Below are 17044 nucleotides of genomic sequence, written 5' to 3'. Positions count from 1 at the left end.
GATGGGACTGTGACAGAAATCAAGTAATTTTCAGCCTATGTAAGGCACATTTGAATTACCACAGAAGCACGCTAAATCGTAACTATCACCAAAACGCAGAAGGAGACGTTATTGTCTGCATGCGCTTTTCGTGTGGAGTTCAAAGTGGCGCTGGTGCCCTGATGCGAATCATGAATGCGGCTTCATGATTGCTGTTATAAAGTGGATAGCCACAGTTGCCTGATTAATATTGTGGAGTATGAGAGTTTAAGAGATTTAATGCTCATTGCAATGAATGTGCAAACTATGTGGGGACTAGTTCTTTCAATTAGTCAAGCTCCCACTTAGACTTTGGTCTAAGATCTTTATACTGTGGAAGGCTTTGTTTGAAAAATATTAATAAAGCATTATATTTTTAAATATTGTTTTGTTTTCTTTACTTAGAAGGAAATAAATGCATTTTGACAGAGAAAAAGTATATTTAGAGTCAAATTTCAGCACTCTAAAAATCTGCGATTGCAACCGTTTAATCTTACTAAAGGTTTAAGGAAGCAATGACATTTAAAATATATAGTTTACCCAATTTTTTTTTTTCATCATTCACTCAGAACGTCATATGGGCTTGGAACCAAACTGGAACAAGGTGAGTAAATGATGACAGAATTTAAAAATGTTTGGTGAACTATCCTTTAAAATGTTTAATTTTAGTTTTTAGTTTGAAGCGATGTAAAATAAAAAAAAATAAAAAAACATTTACAGTGTATTCTCTGTCAAACTTTAAGTATCTGATAAATATCAGTCAATGAAGCCATAAACAGAGGCATGTACATAAAAATTATGTACCTCCTCAACCAAGGATCACAAGAGTTTTAAATGAGACAGTGACCTGCCCAGTGTGACCCAGCGCAGGTGCGTGGTACTCTGCACGAACCAACAAACAACGTGGCCAGGAAGAGGTTCATTCATGCGACTTAACATCAGGCTATTACCAAAACAAATCCTCCACTGATATTGTATCACTCTTTGTTTAATGGGTTGGACGCTTTCTGAGATTGTGATCTCAAGCACCCATAACATTAGAGGTATAAATGGCAATGGTTTTGTTGGCTGAGCCAGCACTGGAATGATCTCCACCACGTTCACACTAAAACTAAAAGGCTCACCCATCTTTCATTAAATTTCATCTACGTAAGTTCAAATAATAGAAAATACTTCACTAAAGTAAACAAAGAACATGCAACTGGTATACAAATAAATACATATGATTTGACAAATTATCTTGTTTGAATGTTCATAAGACCATACTCCATTGCTATTAATCAATGAATGATGATCAGATTCAATGATGATGAAATTCAAATTTACCAACATTCAAAATCTGTGCTTTCTCATAACCATGAATCACTGAAGATCATGAGTCTTTAAGGGACAGCTCCCCCAAAATATGAAAAAAACTTACTTTACAATGAAAGTAAATTGTGAAGTAAATAATGACAGTTTTTTTTTTCTTTAATTAGAAAAAACAAATACTGAATGCACCTTTAAGAGAGTCAAGTTGCAGTTTGATCAGCGGTGCAAAGAGAACATATATGATTACACTTCACAAGGCAGCTTTGGTTCCACAAAGAATATGAAGACCAAAAAAGCATGGAGAAATCGACCCCCCTCGGAAATGACCATCTCTAATAATCAGTTATAGTCATGGTTTGAGGTTTCACCTTCACTCTGTAAACAAAAGGACTTGGATCCTCATGCAGATGTCACACAGAGCAGTACATTGTTCTTTGAAGAGTTACGGGTCATGATAAGGAGGAGTATGAGTGCTGGTGTAAGTTTTAAAGATGAGGGGAAAGTATGGCTGTTCGCATCATTGTTTGTTTTGTAAGACTAAATAGCTTTTAGCAGTAGCACCCAGAGAACTAGCATCACCTGTTCAACACCAAGGTTTATCAAGTACACCTATAGGCCTATGGAGTCTGTTTAAAAGTAGGATGTTTTTGCTGTTTGTCTTTGACTTTTGAAAAAAAAAAAAAAAAAAAAAAAAGAAAAAGTTAAACTACTCTTCAGTTGGCTCCTAGCACTTGACAGGATAATACAATTGTTCCTGATGTCAAGTTCCAGTGACTCCTATAAATGAGGGGTTGGGCACTTCTCTGCTTTGGAGCAGTGTAACTCTGAAGATTATTGACCATTTTCTCTGAAGAAAAGTACATTTAACTACACGATGAGCGCATCAGTGGCTGTGTATAGAAATATATACACTGAGGACCGGTTCAGACAAGCTTATGGTACAGAAGACCAGTCTCGAGGCAGAGAGCGGCTCCGCGACAGACTCGCGCAAAGATGCAGCTGTTCTCAGGTGAAGTGCGTTCACCTGCTCAAGAAGAGAGTGCCCATCTGCAACTGGCTGCCAAAATACAAGCTCAGAAAATGGATTTTAGGAGATATTGTGGCCGGACTGACGGTTGGAATAGTACATATTCCCCAAGGTAAAGTCAAAAGTTTTTAAAAATGTTTGCGTCGTGGTGAGCCAATCAGTCGCGTGTCAAAACTATGGTATTGTTTAAAAGCACAATGTTAAGGTTTATTGATTACGTTAACCCTGTAGTAATGAGATTACGTTATTCAAAATTGTACAAACTCATTGAAATTAACGTAAAAAAAAAAAAAAAAACAACTCAGAACTGATTAGAGAAACTTTTCAAGTATTTTCTAATGATAGCAAATCGAACTCAGTCCAAATAATTTCAGCATAATTCAGTGTACACACACACACACACACACACACACACACACACAGTTGATTGTTATTTTGTATTAGTTTTAAACACTATTATGTAAATTATTTAAACACTATTATTAGGCTACTTTGATGTTATATATAAATAACTATATATATATATATATATATATATATATATATATATATATATATATATATAATTTTTATCATAACATACAATATACAAGATGAACAGTAAATTATAAAACAAATGTTTATGCACATATTTGTTGAAACACTAAATAGAAATATTCAGTTTCATTTATGCAGATCAAAGTATACTGCAACTCCATTGTATTACTCTAAATGTTTTTTTTATTTTTTATTTTTGTTGTTTTTTCTTCTTCTTTTCAGTTCTTGGTCATACAACTCTGTATTTTGATTGATTCTCTGTCTTTGCTAGGCATGGCCTTTGCTTTGTTGACATCAGTGGCTCCTGTCTATGGCCTTTACACATCCTTCTTCCCTGTGGTTCTTTATATGCTCTTTGGCACTGGTCACCACGTTTCCACAGGTAAAACACTTACATTTACCAGAGTCCAATATTATGGAAAAACATTACAGAGGAGTGAAGGCATATAAAGGATTTAGAACTGATCCTTTTTTCTTAAAAAGAAATTCAAATTAATTGTTCAATCAGCATATTGCTTGAATGCCCATTTACAAATCCAAAGGCCTGTCACTTTTGGACAATGTTATTCTCAGTCATGCCTGTTCATTTGCAGTGCTATTTAATCTAGAACCAGGTTTAATTGGTGCCCATGGAAGCCATCCTTGGTTGTACATAATCAGGGTTGATCTGTAACGGAATACATGTAACGGCTTTACGTATTCAGAATATAAAAATGAAGTAACTGTTCAGCCCCCGTTATGTTTTCAAGCACCTGCATTCAGAATACAGTTGCTGTATAAAATTTTGTTTGAATACTTTTAGAATACTTCTTCATAATGACCACAAAATAAGGCAGAAAGAAAAAATTCTTGTTAATCAAGTGAGAAACGTGATTGTTTTTCTGAACAATCCCTGCACACATGTCCTCTCGCTCTCTATCCCCTAGAGCAGCTGCAGCATGTGAGCAGTTTTGCCAGGGTTTCATGTCAAATTGGGCTAATTTGAAAACACAATCACAGGTTTAATTTATGGTTTTTGGAATGCTTTAAAAATGGACTGCAGTGCCAGGTTTGATGGTAAACACTAGATAATTAAAATGTAACGTCTTAGTCATACATAATGATTCCGGGATTGAATATCTGGCAACCGCACCAGAATGTTGTTGTCTTAATCAGCGCACTGTCAGCTGTGCACCAGAATCAATACAGCCACATTTTTTATTTTTAATTTTTTTACAAATATTACATTTGAGCGCATGATACATTGTTTCTCACAATTGTAACTGATGTGTAAATACATTAATTTAACATATCATACGATGTGATTCACAAAAAAAAAAAAAAAAAAAAAAAAAAGAAAAAATCTAAAATTAACTATTAAAATCAAAGGAGTAAAAGAATTTAAAGCACCCAGAAAATAAATGTTTTTATAACGAAAGAAGTAGAAAATACAAAGAATAAATAGTTCTAAATATGGAAGCGAGCCTAGTTAAAATTATTCATATACTACATAGTTGTCACAGGACATCACTATGTTGCATGTTTAATTTCTGCAAATGGCATCCAGTTATCTAAAAAAAAATGGTTAATTTGCATTTCATATCCAATTTTGTGTCAAAATGTATTAATATTGGTCAGTCCAATCAAATAATGGATTAAGAAGAATAGTCAAATACAAAACAGTAGTTAAAAACATTAAAAATGCCATTCACAAACAACCCTGCTTGGTAGCTACAATGTTACAGTTAGGGGATTTTGGGTCTTGGAGTTACAGGCAACATTTTCCTTGTTGGAAAGTGGATGAGATAATGTAGTTGACCGCAAACTGCCTTATCAGCGTCTGACTCCACATCTAATTTAAAGGTAGTGCTAAGTTCATGAGATTTGCTGACAAATAGCTAGCTGGCTGTTTAAACTCACTTAGACATTAATAGTGGAGATGTAGCGGTTCAGATAAGATAATAATGACATATCACACATAATTCTTCCAATTGTGCCTTGCCTTTATAAATATGTATTCTAAAAGTATTCTTAATAGTGTATCAAAATGCATCACTGAATACATTTAAGAGCAAGTATTTAGTATTCAGCCCAGAATACTTTTTTACAATATTCTGCCCAACCCTGTACATAATGAAGTGGCATTAACCAAGGGCTTGACTTTTGCAGGTACCTTTGCTGTGTTGAGTCTTATGACTGGCTCAGTGGTGGAGCAACTGGTTCCCACCCCACTTGCTCTAAACACCAGTAGCCCAGAGGCTGCAGAGTTTGAGGCCCAGAGGATTGGGGTGGCATCAGCCGTAGCGTTCCTCTCAGGCATAATGATGGTAAGAGACACCCACTGCATTAAATCACATACCCAGTAAGCATACATACACATCTCCAACACATCTGTTAAAGAGTGCATTATCTGGAAAGCATCTGATATAAATCTTAGCATTTTAGAAACGTATAGCAGATTTTTTTTCAGAAGAAAACACACACATCAATTAGGCAACTGAGAGACGTATATGCAGGGTAGCATCTGTGTGTTTTAATCCAAGCAATTGTGTTGTCTATGAGATGAAAACTATAGGAATCAGAATTATGGAAGTGTATTGTTTATTTTCATGTCTTCTGTCCCCAGCTCTGCATGTGTGGGCTCCAGTTGGGTTTCCTCTCCACATACCTCTCAGAACCGATTGTAAAGGCATTCATCAGTGCAGCTGCTTTCCATGTGACTGTCTCACAACTTCAGAGCATGCTGGGATTGCGGCTACCTCGATTCACTGGTGCCTTCTCTCTTTTTAAGGTCAGAAATTCCATCATTCAGACAGACTGTACTTTGTATGACACAACACTAGAACCAGACATTCTTGAAGTATAGTCTTAAAGTATATTATAGTATTTATTTAACTGTTTCAATGCTAGTAATAACACTGAACAAAATTGAATACAAAGGAAATTCCCACAGACTCTGGGTTCGGTGATGGAGAATCTGCCCCACACTAATTTGGCTGAGCTGGTGATCTCACTGCTCTGCCTGGCTGTCCTGGTACCAGTAAAAGAGGTCAACTCACGCTTCCGAGAGCGACTCCGGACTCCCATCCCTGTGGAGATCATCACTGTGAGATCATCACATCACTTTTTGCTTATTTTCTCCCCAGTTTCTGTGATGCTTTGTAACGTACTGTACATAAATACTACTTTTTTCAAATATTGCCATTCACCAGTCGAGTAGTACTAAAGAGAGTTTCATAAATCATTTTTTCTAAAATTATCCACAGTTGGAATGAACTGTTCTGTTTGTCTTGTGGCTCCTGCAGGTAATAATTGCAACGGGAGTTACATATGCATCCTCTCTGGATTCCAAATACGACATACAGATAGTAGGACATATTCCAGCAGGGTAAATGAGTGCCAAGTTCACCATAGCAGTAGTAATGATGGCAATTATCTGGCTTTGGCTATGTTAATGTATGCAACATATTTAACATGCTGTCCTTTGTGAGTTATTAACCACATATACTATGCAGTAAAGCTATAGTTTAAGGCTGAGTTTTGATTTTCAGCTTCCCAGAGCCAGGGCTGCCTGCATTGGAGATGGTTCCAGAGATTGCTGGTGACACAGTTGCCATCACTCTTGTTGGCTACGCCGTATCTGTATCTCTAGCCATGATTTATGCCGATAAACATGGCTACTCCATTGATCCAAATCAGGTGTATATAAGCATGCAAAGTTATTTGGTCATTAAATTGTTAATAATTAATAGTGAAATTTTACATGGAAAGTATGAATCATTTTAAGGTAACGTTTCCTCTACATTTGTTTTGTTTTAGGAGCTTCTAGCACATGGGATTTCCAACACTGTGTCATCTCTCTTCACCTGCTTCCCCAGTTCAGCTACACTGGCCACCACCAACATTCTAGAAAGTGCCGGGGGTTACACACAGGTACTGATTTGTCTCCAATGCTCTTGCAACCACTTTTCTCTGTTAGAAAACTATGTAATATTAAGCAAAAGTCATGCTGTGGTTTTTGGTGATAGACTATTTTACATATCATGTACACTCACTGAGCACTTTATTAGGAACACTTGATCACCTACATATTCATGTGATTATCCAATCAGCCAATCATGTGGCAGCAGTGCAATGCATAAAATCATGCAGACACGGGTCAGGAGCTTCAGTTAATGTTCATATCAATCATCAGAATGAGGTAAAAATGTGATCTCAGTGATTTCAACTGTGGCATGGTTGTTGGTGCCAGATGGCTGGTTTGAGTCTCTAGACCAGGGGTTGGGAACCTATGGCTCGCGAGCCACAAGTGGCTCTTTGTTAAAAATCAAGTGGCTCGCAGGGTGTCTCACCATTCACCAACACATGATCGTTTAAAACTTTCTAGAGATAATTTTCCTGCAGAAAGTGTGGGTGTGATTGCAAAGCTTGAATCATAGACACTGTTTTGATTTCCTTTCTCCCGAATTTGTCGTACAGCCTAATCCTGGTGAACAAGGTTTGAAATTAACACCTGCCAAATGCGGATTTTTCATGCACATTGATGGGTAATTTTGCTGATGTACCAGCCACTGTGGAGGGCGACCTGGAAGAGTTCTCGGAATGATATACTGTATGACAAGAAATTAGAAACAAAGACGAGAGTATGACGAAACGTGTGATTATATTTTGAAGAACAGACAAAAGAAAAGCCGCCGATGCGCGTCTGATTTGGTGTATGTGCTTAGTGAGCTTTGCTGTTCACGAGTGCAATGAAAGCGCTTCTCCAAGACACGCACATGCATAGGGTTCTGGGCCTTGTTTGCCAATAGCTATTGATCTTAGCGGTTAAGAGCCGCTAGTGATTTTAGGAACCTTTGTTATTTTTTATGTGCACCCAGGGTGTGAAATAGCACCCGCCAAATACGACGAGGCTCAATCCAGTACGCGAGCTCCTTGTTCAAATGCAGGTGTTTCATGTGCGAGTAATTTTGCTCATCTACCCGCAACAGGTGGGTGACCTGTAAGACATCTTGGAGTGACACATGACAAGAAATGCTGTTAGCCACAAAGACACACATTTGAAGAAACTTTATGATGTTTTTATTATATAAAAACAGACAAAAGAAAAGCCGTCATTGCTCATGTCTGATTTGCTATTTCTGAGGAGTGCAGCGGGACCCTGTCTTGTGGAACAAGCACATGTAAAGAGTTATCACTCCTTTTTCTCTGTTTCATTCATCTGAAAACTTTTTGTAAGAATAATGTCATCTATGAGAATGCTGCAAATGATCTCTGATTATCTCAGAAGGTGCTGTGAGTTTCGCTTTATTTCCACATTGTGAACGCAACTCATAAAATAATAAAATAATCATAAAATAATATAAGACACCTTGAACCTAAAATTGAGTTCTATTTTCTTTTCTTTAGGCAGCATTAACTGTATTACCAAAACGCAGTACAAACACATTCAAAAAGAACACACATTTGGCAGCATTTTTTTGGGAACACATGGGAATTTATTAGGCTTATTTATTATGATTAATATTATTATTATTATCTTTACATTTACAATTGTCTTTAGTTCTTAATTTGTAGGCTATTAGTAATTTTTCACCTGTTGTCACTGACTGATACTTGCGTGATGGCAAATGGGGCCGTTGGAGACGGTAAATGTCTGGATTTGTCTGGAGGTGGTTATATATAAGATTTCTTGATCACTTTGTTATTTTAATTGCTTTTTCAATTCATTTAAAGTGCAATTTGAATTTAGAAATGTATTTTGTTTAAGTTTTTCATGTTTCAATAAATTAATTTTTAAAGCAAAATCAATAAAGCAAAAATATTCACTGACCCTCGGCGGGGGGTTGACGATATAATCGGATATCGCAATATTTTTACGGTGATTATCTTTCAAATATTTTATTACATATCGCCCAGCCCAAAAGGGAAGTGAACTTTTTCATGAACAATTGTAAAATGAAGTTATTTTATGGAGACCCGCACAAACATGTGTACTCAATTCCATATTGCAACATGTTACCTATTAATTGTTGCATATTTGTTTTCTGTTTTGTTTTTTGTTTTTTCTCCCCTTTTTCTCCCCAATTTGGAATGCCCAATTCCCAATGCGCTCTAGGTCCTCGTGGTGGTGTAGTGACTCGCCTCAATCCGGGTGGTGGAAGACGAATGTCAGTTGCTTCTGAGACCGTCAATCTGCGCATCTTTTCACGTGGCTTGTTGAGTGTGTTACCGTGGAGGCGTAGCGCACGTGGAGGCTTCACGCTAATCTCCGCGTCATCCACGCACAACTCACCATGCACCCCACTGAGAGCGAGAACCACATTATAGCGACCACAAGGAGGTTACCCCACGTGACTCTACTCTTCCTAGCAACCGGGCCAATTTGGTTGCTTAGGAGACCTGGCTGGAGTCACTCAGCATGCCCTGGATTCGAACTTGTGACTCCAGGGGTGGTAGTCAGCATCTTTACTTGCTGAGCTACCCAGGTCCCCCTCTTTTTGTGTTTTTGAGTAGTCTATGGGCATAATAAATATTTTATTTTATTGAAAAACTTTGTTTTTTGAAAATAGTAAATTATTAGTTTGTGCTATGGCTCTTTCGAATAAAGGCATCAACCAAAAATTAAAAAATTGGCTCCTTAGTGAAAAAAGATTCCCGACCCCTGCTCTAAAGTTTACTCAGAATGGTGCCAAAAAAACAAAAAACATCAAGTGAGCAGCAGTTCTGCAGACAAAAAATGCCTTGTTGATGAGAGAGGTCAACGGAGAATGGCCAGAATGGTTTGATCTGACAGAAAAGCTACGGTAACTCAGATAACCACTCTGTACAATTGTAGTGAGTAGAATAGCATCTCAGAATGCACAACGTATCAAACCTTGAGGCAGATGGGCTTCAACAGCAGACGACCACAACGGGCACTTTAATAGGGCCATAGTGCTCCTAATAAAGTGCTCAGTGAGTGTATATGTAAACTGTGGGGAAAATTTTGTATGTTTTTGATGACACTTTTGTTTTGATTTATTAAAATATAATCACTAAAATATTAAAATATTGTATTGATTCCATTTTTTTATTTGTACTTCAGCTTGCAGGACTGTTCACAAGTCTGGTTGTTCTGATTGTACTTCTGCTGATAGGCCCTCTGTTCTACTTTTTACCCAAGGTAAGAATCCCTCTAACCGGCTAGAAATTTTTAAGTGAATGGACCTTGGTGAAATAGTGTGGACCTCTGTTGCCACTCTCAAATTACATAATTAATATTATGAAGAGTATTACTTTTCCCCAGACTATTGAAATATTTTTTTTACAATGCCTTGTGAATGGGATAAAAAATAATAAAACACAGCAAATATAGTATAATATTGATAAGAACATGGTGATCACAGGTAAATTATGAAAAACAATATCCATGTTGTGACTATAAAAAACAACTGCAATGAAAGTGACTTATATTCCCCTAATATACAATATTTAGTATAATTATAGTTATAGTGACATTACAATATCTCAAATATCTACAATATTTCTGCCAAAACACCATAGTTAGTGTTACTAACTGAAATGCAGAATGGTGATGTGTGGATTGAAAAGAATGTAATTACCATTGTGACACATTGTTTTCCTGTTTACCTCATAACTGCTGTTTAGAATGTCAGGGCTGTTTAATCTGGTTATGAAGAGCTTTGCACAGAGTCTTTAAGGTTTTCATATTTCACGCTGTTTTTACCATGGGACTGCGCAGTGCGAGCGCAGAGCAGGTTTGTCAGTGCTGCACGGGAGGGCCGGTCACGATCAGCTCTCGCACTGTGTCCAGTGGATGCGTTGCGCAGGAGGGCCGGTCACCCAGTCCCGGTTTGCTCTCGCGATGTGCAGTTAAATTGGTAGCTGTGTTTCGTCATACTTTTGGAGTATTTGGTGTTTTCCATGCACAGCAGTAAATGGCATTGCATAATAAATGTGGGGCGATTGACTGGTCCAATACTCGACGGGCCCACTGGGAAAAGTCCCGGTGCTATAAATGGCCAGTCCATCACTGGGCCTGCCTGATGTGTTTCCAGTCTTGGTATAACTCTGTACTAAACACTCCCTCAGACATACAGTAGTGTCATTAAAATGAGGACACATCTTAAAGTAGTTTTGCATAGTTTTTATGCTGTGCTGTAGAAAAGTAAACTTTTTGCAACACTTAGAAGCAAAATGTCTGGACTGCGAGGAAGCTCTCGTAAATGAGTCTGAGCCAGTGGCTCATCAAGTGTGGATGAATGAGCCTGTGGGTTACTTTTCTTGAGGAAGGACTCAGGCTGAAATGATGTGAATGAAATCAGGAGAAAAGATGGCATTGTGGGCTCCTGGTCATCAACTGAGAAGTAGTACTTGTGCTGTCGGCACTTAGGGTGGTTTCTGCCTAAATTTGTGTATTTGAGCAATTATTATTTGTGCCTGTCAGTATTTTTACCCCTCCTTTCCCCAAACAATCATTCTGTGGCTTGTTTGATAGGGTGGACCAGTCGTCAATCTGGGTGGACCAGTGCCATACTGGCCCTTATGTGGCCTCACTCCTGGTACAAAGAAGGATTAAAGACGACATAAAACAGCATTTGTAATGCATTAAACAAAGTGACGTGAAACAGAATAAAAAGTTAGATACAATGAAACAACAGTGAAAGAACAGTTTAAAAATGTTCAAGTGCATGATTAGTTGTGACAAGTCATTGTGGAAAAGAAGGTAGTGATACTTCATGTCATCCGTTGGGATTTGATTAGATTGTGAAAAGTGGGCAATGATATTATTGGTTTATATTATTTGTCCCTGCCCGTGTGGCCTTTGTTATGTCATCAGAAAAGAAAGGTTGTTTCCAATGCAGAGAATGTTATTACATTTTAATGAACAATTATGGCAACAAAAAATGATCTTCTTTAGAATAATTGTGCAAATTATTCTGATGAATTATGTGTATAAGATCAGGGGCATTCATTAAAGGGATAGTTCACCAAAAAACTGCAAATTCTGTAATCATTCACTCACCCTCATTTTGTTCCAAGCCTGTATGATTTTCTTTCTTCCGTGGAACACAAAAGGAGACATTTTCAATATGATTAATGGTATTACTATTTCTCTCTCTTCTCCTCCATCCAGGCAGTGCTTGCTTGTATAAACGTGACCAGTCTGAGACAGATGTTCCTGCTGTTTCAGGACCTCCCAGACCTTTGGAGAATTAGCAAAATTGATTTTGTATGTTTCTTACATCTCTATTTTCCATAATATCTCAATTTCTATCATTTCTAAATCATATTGTGTCCAGCTAGGTAATTTAAATTATTTTACATATGTTTGAGCAGATGGTGTGGCTGGTGACCTGGCTGTCAGTAGTTGTGCTAAATGTAGATTTGGGTCTGGCCATTGGAGTGGTGTTCTCCATGATGACTGTTATCTGTCGCACACAGAGGTATCATTATGACATGTTCTATGATATTGTTACTAATAAAAGTAGTTCTGTTTACTGGATAACTCATAAATGGCCACATGAGCCCTCACAGAGATATATTGGATACATCAGAACAGTAGTTCTCAACTGGTTGTGACTCAAAAGTGGGCAGCAGGGAAAAGCTATGCTGAATACAAATAATAAAATGTAATTAACAGTATAATTGTGCATAGTTAGGATAGCAAAATAAATAGGCTTATAAACTATAGGGAGGGGAAAATACTTCAATATTTTGATGTTCACGTCGAAGGCTGTGCATCCATTCAAACTCTACTATAGTTTGGGGCTAATTTATCTGTCACTTGGTAATATGGCTAATGCTATTAAAATTTTGACCCAGTGTTTTGTCCATGTGTTAGGCTAGTAAATATCACTTCTGTTTTTTATGCATTTTACAACATTATACATTTTCCTATTTTAGCCTATGTCATGATAATAATTAGTCCATGTATATTGTTAGACTCTTGCGGTTCATGGTAATATTAATGCATTTCAGTGTTTGGTTTTGAGGACACTTTTGTACTTTGTTGGGTCAACACTTCATTTCCAATGTAAAATATGGGTCCTGAGATCAATTGAGAACCACTGAATTAGAGCGAGTCCATCATTCTGACTATATAGAAATGTTATATTATATAATATTAGCAATCCAACTGGAGCAGCCCCAGTGAAACAAGATATTTAGTGCATAATATAAGAGAGATTGAAAATACCTAATTAGATTTGTGTATTTATCTGCTTTAATAATTATGTTTACTACATCCTTTAATTATGTATTCCAAAGCTCAGGGGCTGTATAAAAACAGCAAACTAGTATCCCTCACAGACCCTCATGTTCCAAAACAACCCTCCTCTCCTGGCGGATATGTATTTCACATTTAAGGAAAGGGGAGATGAAGTTGAGACAAAAAGAAGTCCCTGAACTCATAGTAAACTTTCTCATTTTAGGGCCAGCTGCTCAGTGTTAGGGAGAGCTGCCAACACAGAGATCTACAGATCCATCGACAATCACAATAAAGTGAGTCAACAGCCATCATATGTTCTTTTCCAATGTTCTTTTCAATTATCAAACAAAATTTGATTTTATATGACTAGGATTGGGGCCTTTGCCTGTTTAAATGTTTTTGATTAAAGCTAAAGTAAGTAATTTTACCACTAGCGCCACTAATGTGCCAGTCAGTGTTGCCGTGTTGAGCGGTCAGTATGCTCAAACAAACAGTAATTGATTACTTATAGTTGTTTCTGAATATTAAAAGGATAGTTCAGCCAAAAATGAAAATTCTCTCATCATTTACTCACCCTCATGCCATCCCAGATGTGTATGACTTTTTTTCTTCTGCTGAACACAAAGGAAGATTTTAAGAAGAATATCTCAGCTCTGTAGGTCTATATAATGCAAATGAATGGTGATCAGGCTTTTGAAGCTCCAAAAAGGAGATTAAGTCAGCATAAAACTAATCCATATGACTCCAGTGGTTTAATCAATGTCTTCTGAAGCCATTCAGTTGGTTTTGGGTGAGAACAGGCCAAAATATAACTCCTTTTTCACTGTACATCTTGCCACTGCAGTCAGCAGATCATGATTTCAAGCTTGATTACACTTCTGAGTGCTTGACGCATGCGCAGAGTGCTAGATGGTGCTATAGGAAGTGTAATCGAGCTTGAAATCATGATTGCCAAGGAGACTGCTGGAGATGTACAGATTATTTGTGTTCTGCAGAAAAAAGTCGTACACATATTAGATGGCATGAGGTTGAGTAAATGATGAGAGGATTTTTCATTTATGGGAGAACCAACTCTTTAAGATGGTATAGAAAAATATTAAACATTGAAAAAAAATTACACGTATTAGCTTTAACCTTTGCTGATCTGCATTGGTTTTTAACATCTATATAGTTGTAAGAGCTGTCATATTTCAGTTGTGTCTGTGTATTTCAGTGCTATGAGATCCCTGGAGTGAAGATCCTGACTTACAATGGGCCTATTTACTATGGGAACCGTAGCTTTTTCAAGGCAGATATAACTCAACTTCTGGGCCTCACCCCTGAGAGGATACGGAGCCGAGAGAAAGCCATGAAGGCAATAGAGAAGAGAGAGAGTGAGGCCATCAGCACTGTAGTAAGATGTTGATCAATCCATAAATACAGGGTTTTCCAAACAGGGTTTGTGACCACCTAGGATTTGCAAGGGGTTTGTGAGATTGTGACAGAAATTCCAGTGTTGCATAAAGCAAAATAATTTATAATTAATGTAAAAAGGTTCATTAAAATGTAAGTAAATAAAAAAATAACAATATAAATATTTCACAAGCACTTAATGTTTGGGATCCCCTGCATCAATGCTTGGGGATAGTGGAATATTGCATATTCAATATGCACTTCAAGTTTGAAAATCCTCCTTGAAGTATTTACGCTTTGACTTTTTGCCTATTATTTATTTACAGTTAATAACAGTAGTCAGTCCTTAATAAAGATGCTAAAATATACATTTACTTTGCATTGGTTTTAAACATCAACAAATATAGTCAGCATATCCGATTAAATAACTGTATTTATTCTAAGGAACAAGGAGTTGCAGACAGTTCATTTTCTTCAAAGAATGACTTATTCAGATCAGGTGAGTTCCCAATTGTTCTGGTAACATATCCTTATACCTTAAATGACAGTAAAGAGAGATAATTTTAACACAGATGTATCAAACTAGTAGGAGATATTAATCTGAATGGTTTACAATACTGCAGAGATGGCTGAGGGTGAGGTTCAGGCTGTGTTGATTGACTGCAGCAGTGTCATTTTTGTGGATGTAGCTGGAGCTCGGCTATTTGTACAGGTGAGCCGGGCAGTATAGGTTTTGTATTCATCAGCATTGCTATGATTCAAGTGATATTCTCACAATTATTCTACCGTCTCACAGATGTGCATGGAGTGCCAGAAGATTGGGGTACAGATCTACCTGGCTAATTGCAATGGTGAGTTTTCACATATTTCACAACTAATATACCAAAAGTTACTTGGACAACAATTTCCTGGTTTCATAAATTGCTTCTATGCCCTTACTGTCAGTCCTCTGACAAAATCAATAAAAATGTTTCCATAGTGAGTGTACTGAAGATTCTCACATCCAGTGGGCTGATGAACTATGTGAATCCTCAACATATTTTTGTAACAATCCATGATGCTGTGGTCTACATACAACAACAGTGGGTGCGATGCAGGAGCTTCTTATACTTCAAATCACATGTCTTATTTTCTAAACTTAAAAGCAACTTTTTTGTATGTTTAAAGTAAGCTTAAATGCTTAACATTACCACGTTGTGGTGTACTTGGCTGTCTACTGACATTTCATCATTTTGTTTGACAGGAGAAACCTTCAGAGAACAGCACAACAGTATGGGTGTGATTAAACATATGGACACTTTCAAAGTAATTGAAATTAATTGTCTGGAAACAGTAGGACACCATGAACCAGTGGAAGACTACAAGGGTCTCAGAGGGACTCCCAAAATAATTCCTAAACTCAACCACTGTATACTTATTTAGGCTCATCATACTATTTGTAGTGTTTTTAGGGTGTACAGTATGTTAGGGCCCATGAATCAGCACCCATGAAATGGTAGTGCTTCACATTTAGACTTAGTATTCAGAACATTGCGCTCTATTCTCATACGACATTGGCTGTTGTTTAGTTCCTGTGTAGAAAATGAAAACAACAAAACTGATGAAAATACTGTAATTTTATTGATTTGGTATTTCTGAACAATGGGGAATCTTTTCAGTCTATCAGAAGGTCTTGTTTTAGTTTACAAATTAAACATTTTGTTCTATGTTTTCTGAGTGAGAGTGAGAATGCACTGAGTGGCCAAATGGTATCTTAATTAACATAAATGTCCTGAGCTTACATAGTTGCCATCTTTTACACCATTTTAGAGAATACATAATTGCTGTATGTGATATTAAAGTCTAGATCCATAAGCTATTTATATTAATTATGCAATATTCACATCCTTGTTGAACTAATTGGCAGTCGTTACACTGTCATGTTAAAAGACTACTATTTGTTTCTGTTCCATTGGAGTGTGTATTTTTTCCAAAGCCAGGTCAAAGGACAAAACTGAATAAATCATAAAATAAGATTCATTGAGATACATTTTAGTTTAATATATCCTATATTCCTTTAATTTACAGAGATCTGGATTAGTTAAAGGTCTTTGCTGTGGAATGGCATGCAATAATGAGGTTTGGTCAAGTCTAACTGTTGAAATTACACATTGCCAATAAACTATTGCTGACTGACTACCTAATTAAAGCCCGTTAGTTTAGCCTAATAAAATTAATGTAAAAAAAAAAAAAAAAAAAAAAAAAAAACAAACTGTACAATTTCAAATAATTTTTCTGTTTAATGCCTGCATTTTCCTATTGTATTTCAAAAAACACTCTCAGGAGAGCATCAGTTTTCTCTTAAAAGATCAAGAAATACTTTACTAATTGGATGGAATGCAGCCCATTATTGGTGCACTAGACTCACCAGTTGACACTATTGACATCTACTCTGTCATTTTTGGTTGTTATACAACTAAATTTAATATCGTGATAATTCTATTCTATTCAAATCCTTGTTGTTTTTTCTTGACCATATTTAATCATATTGACAGGCTAGTAATTGATGCTAGTTGAGCTCATTTTGG

At 36.8% G+C, this 17044-nt stretch overlaps 1 protein-coding gene across 2 annotated transcripts; it reads left to right on the top strand.

Annotated features, from left to right (window-relative positions):
• Positions 1-1708: 1708 nt before the first annotated feature.
• LOC127420174 (solute carrier family 26 member 10-like) lies at positions 1709-16728 on the top strand. 2 transcript variants are annotated; one of them, XM_051662227.1, is made up of 18 exons: positions 1709-2468; positions 3165-3275; positions 5042-5199; positions 5499-5663; positions 5826-5978; positions 6178-6260; positions 6424-6571; positions 6692-6805; positions 9960-10037; positions 12012-12107; positions 12215-12321; positions 13309-13378; positions 14299-14478; positions 14922-14976; positions 15101-15189; positions 15274-15328; positions 15457-15559; positions 15721-16728. In XM_051662227.1, exons 1-18 carry the CDS (start codon positions 2204-2206, stop codon positions 15761-15763), a joined length of 2073 nt encoding a protein of 690 aa, XP_051518187.1. In that variant the 5' UTR covers positions 1709-2203; the 3' UTR covers positions 15764-16728. The 2 variants fall into 2 exon arrangements, with proteins under 2 accessions (XP_051518187.1, XP_051518185.1); XM_051662225.1 differs by having other exon boundaries at positions 1712-2468; positions 15457-15563.
• The last annotated feature ends 316 nt before the right edge of the window (positions 16729-17044 follow it).

Source organism: Myxocyprinus asiaticus, chromosome 29 (assembly GCF_019703515.2).
Source record: "Myxocyprinus asiaticus isolate MX2 ecotype Aquarium Trade chromosome 29, UBuf_Myxa_2, whole genome shotgun sequence".
Lineage (NCBI taxonomy): Eukaryota > Metazoa > Chordata > Actinopteri > Cypriniformes > Catostomidae > Myxocyprinus > Myxocyprinus asiaticus.
This window is presented reverse-complemented; position numbering and strand designations above follow the sequence as displayed.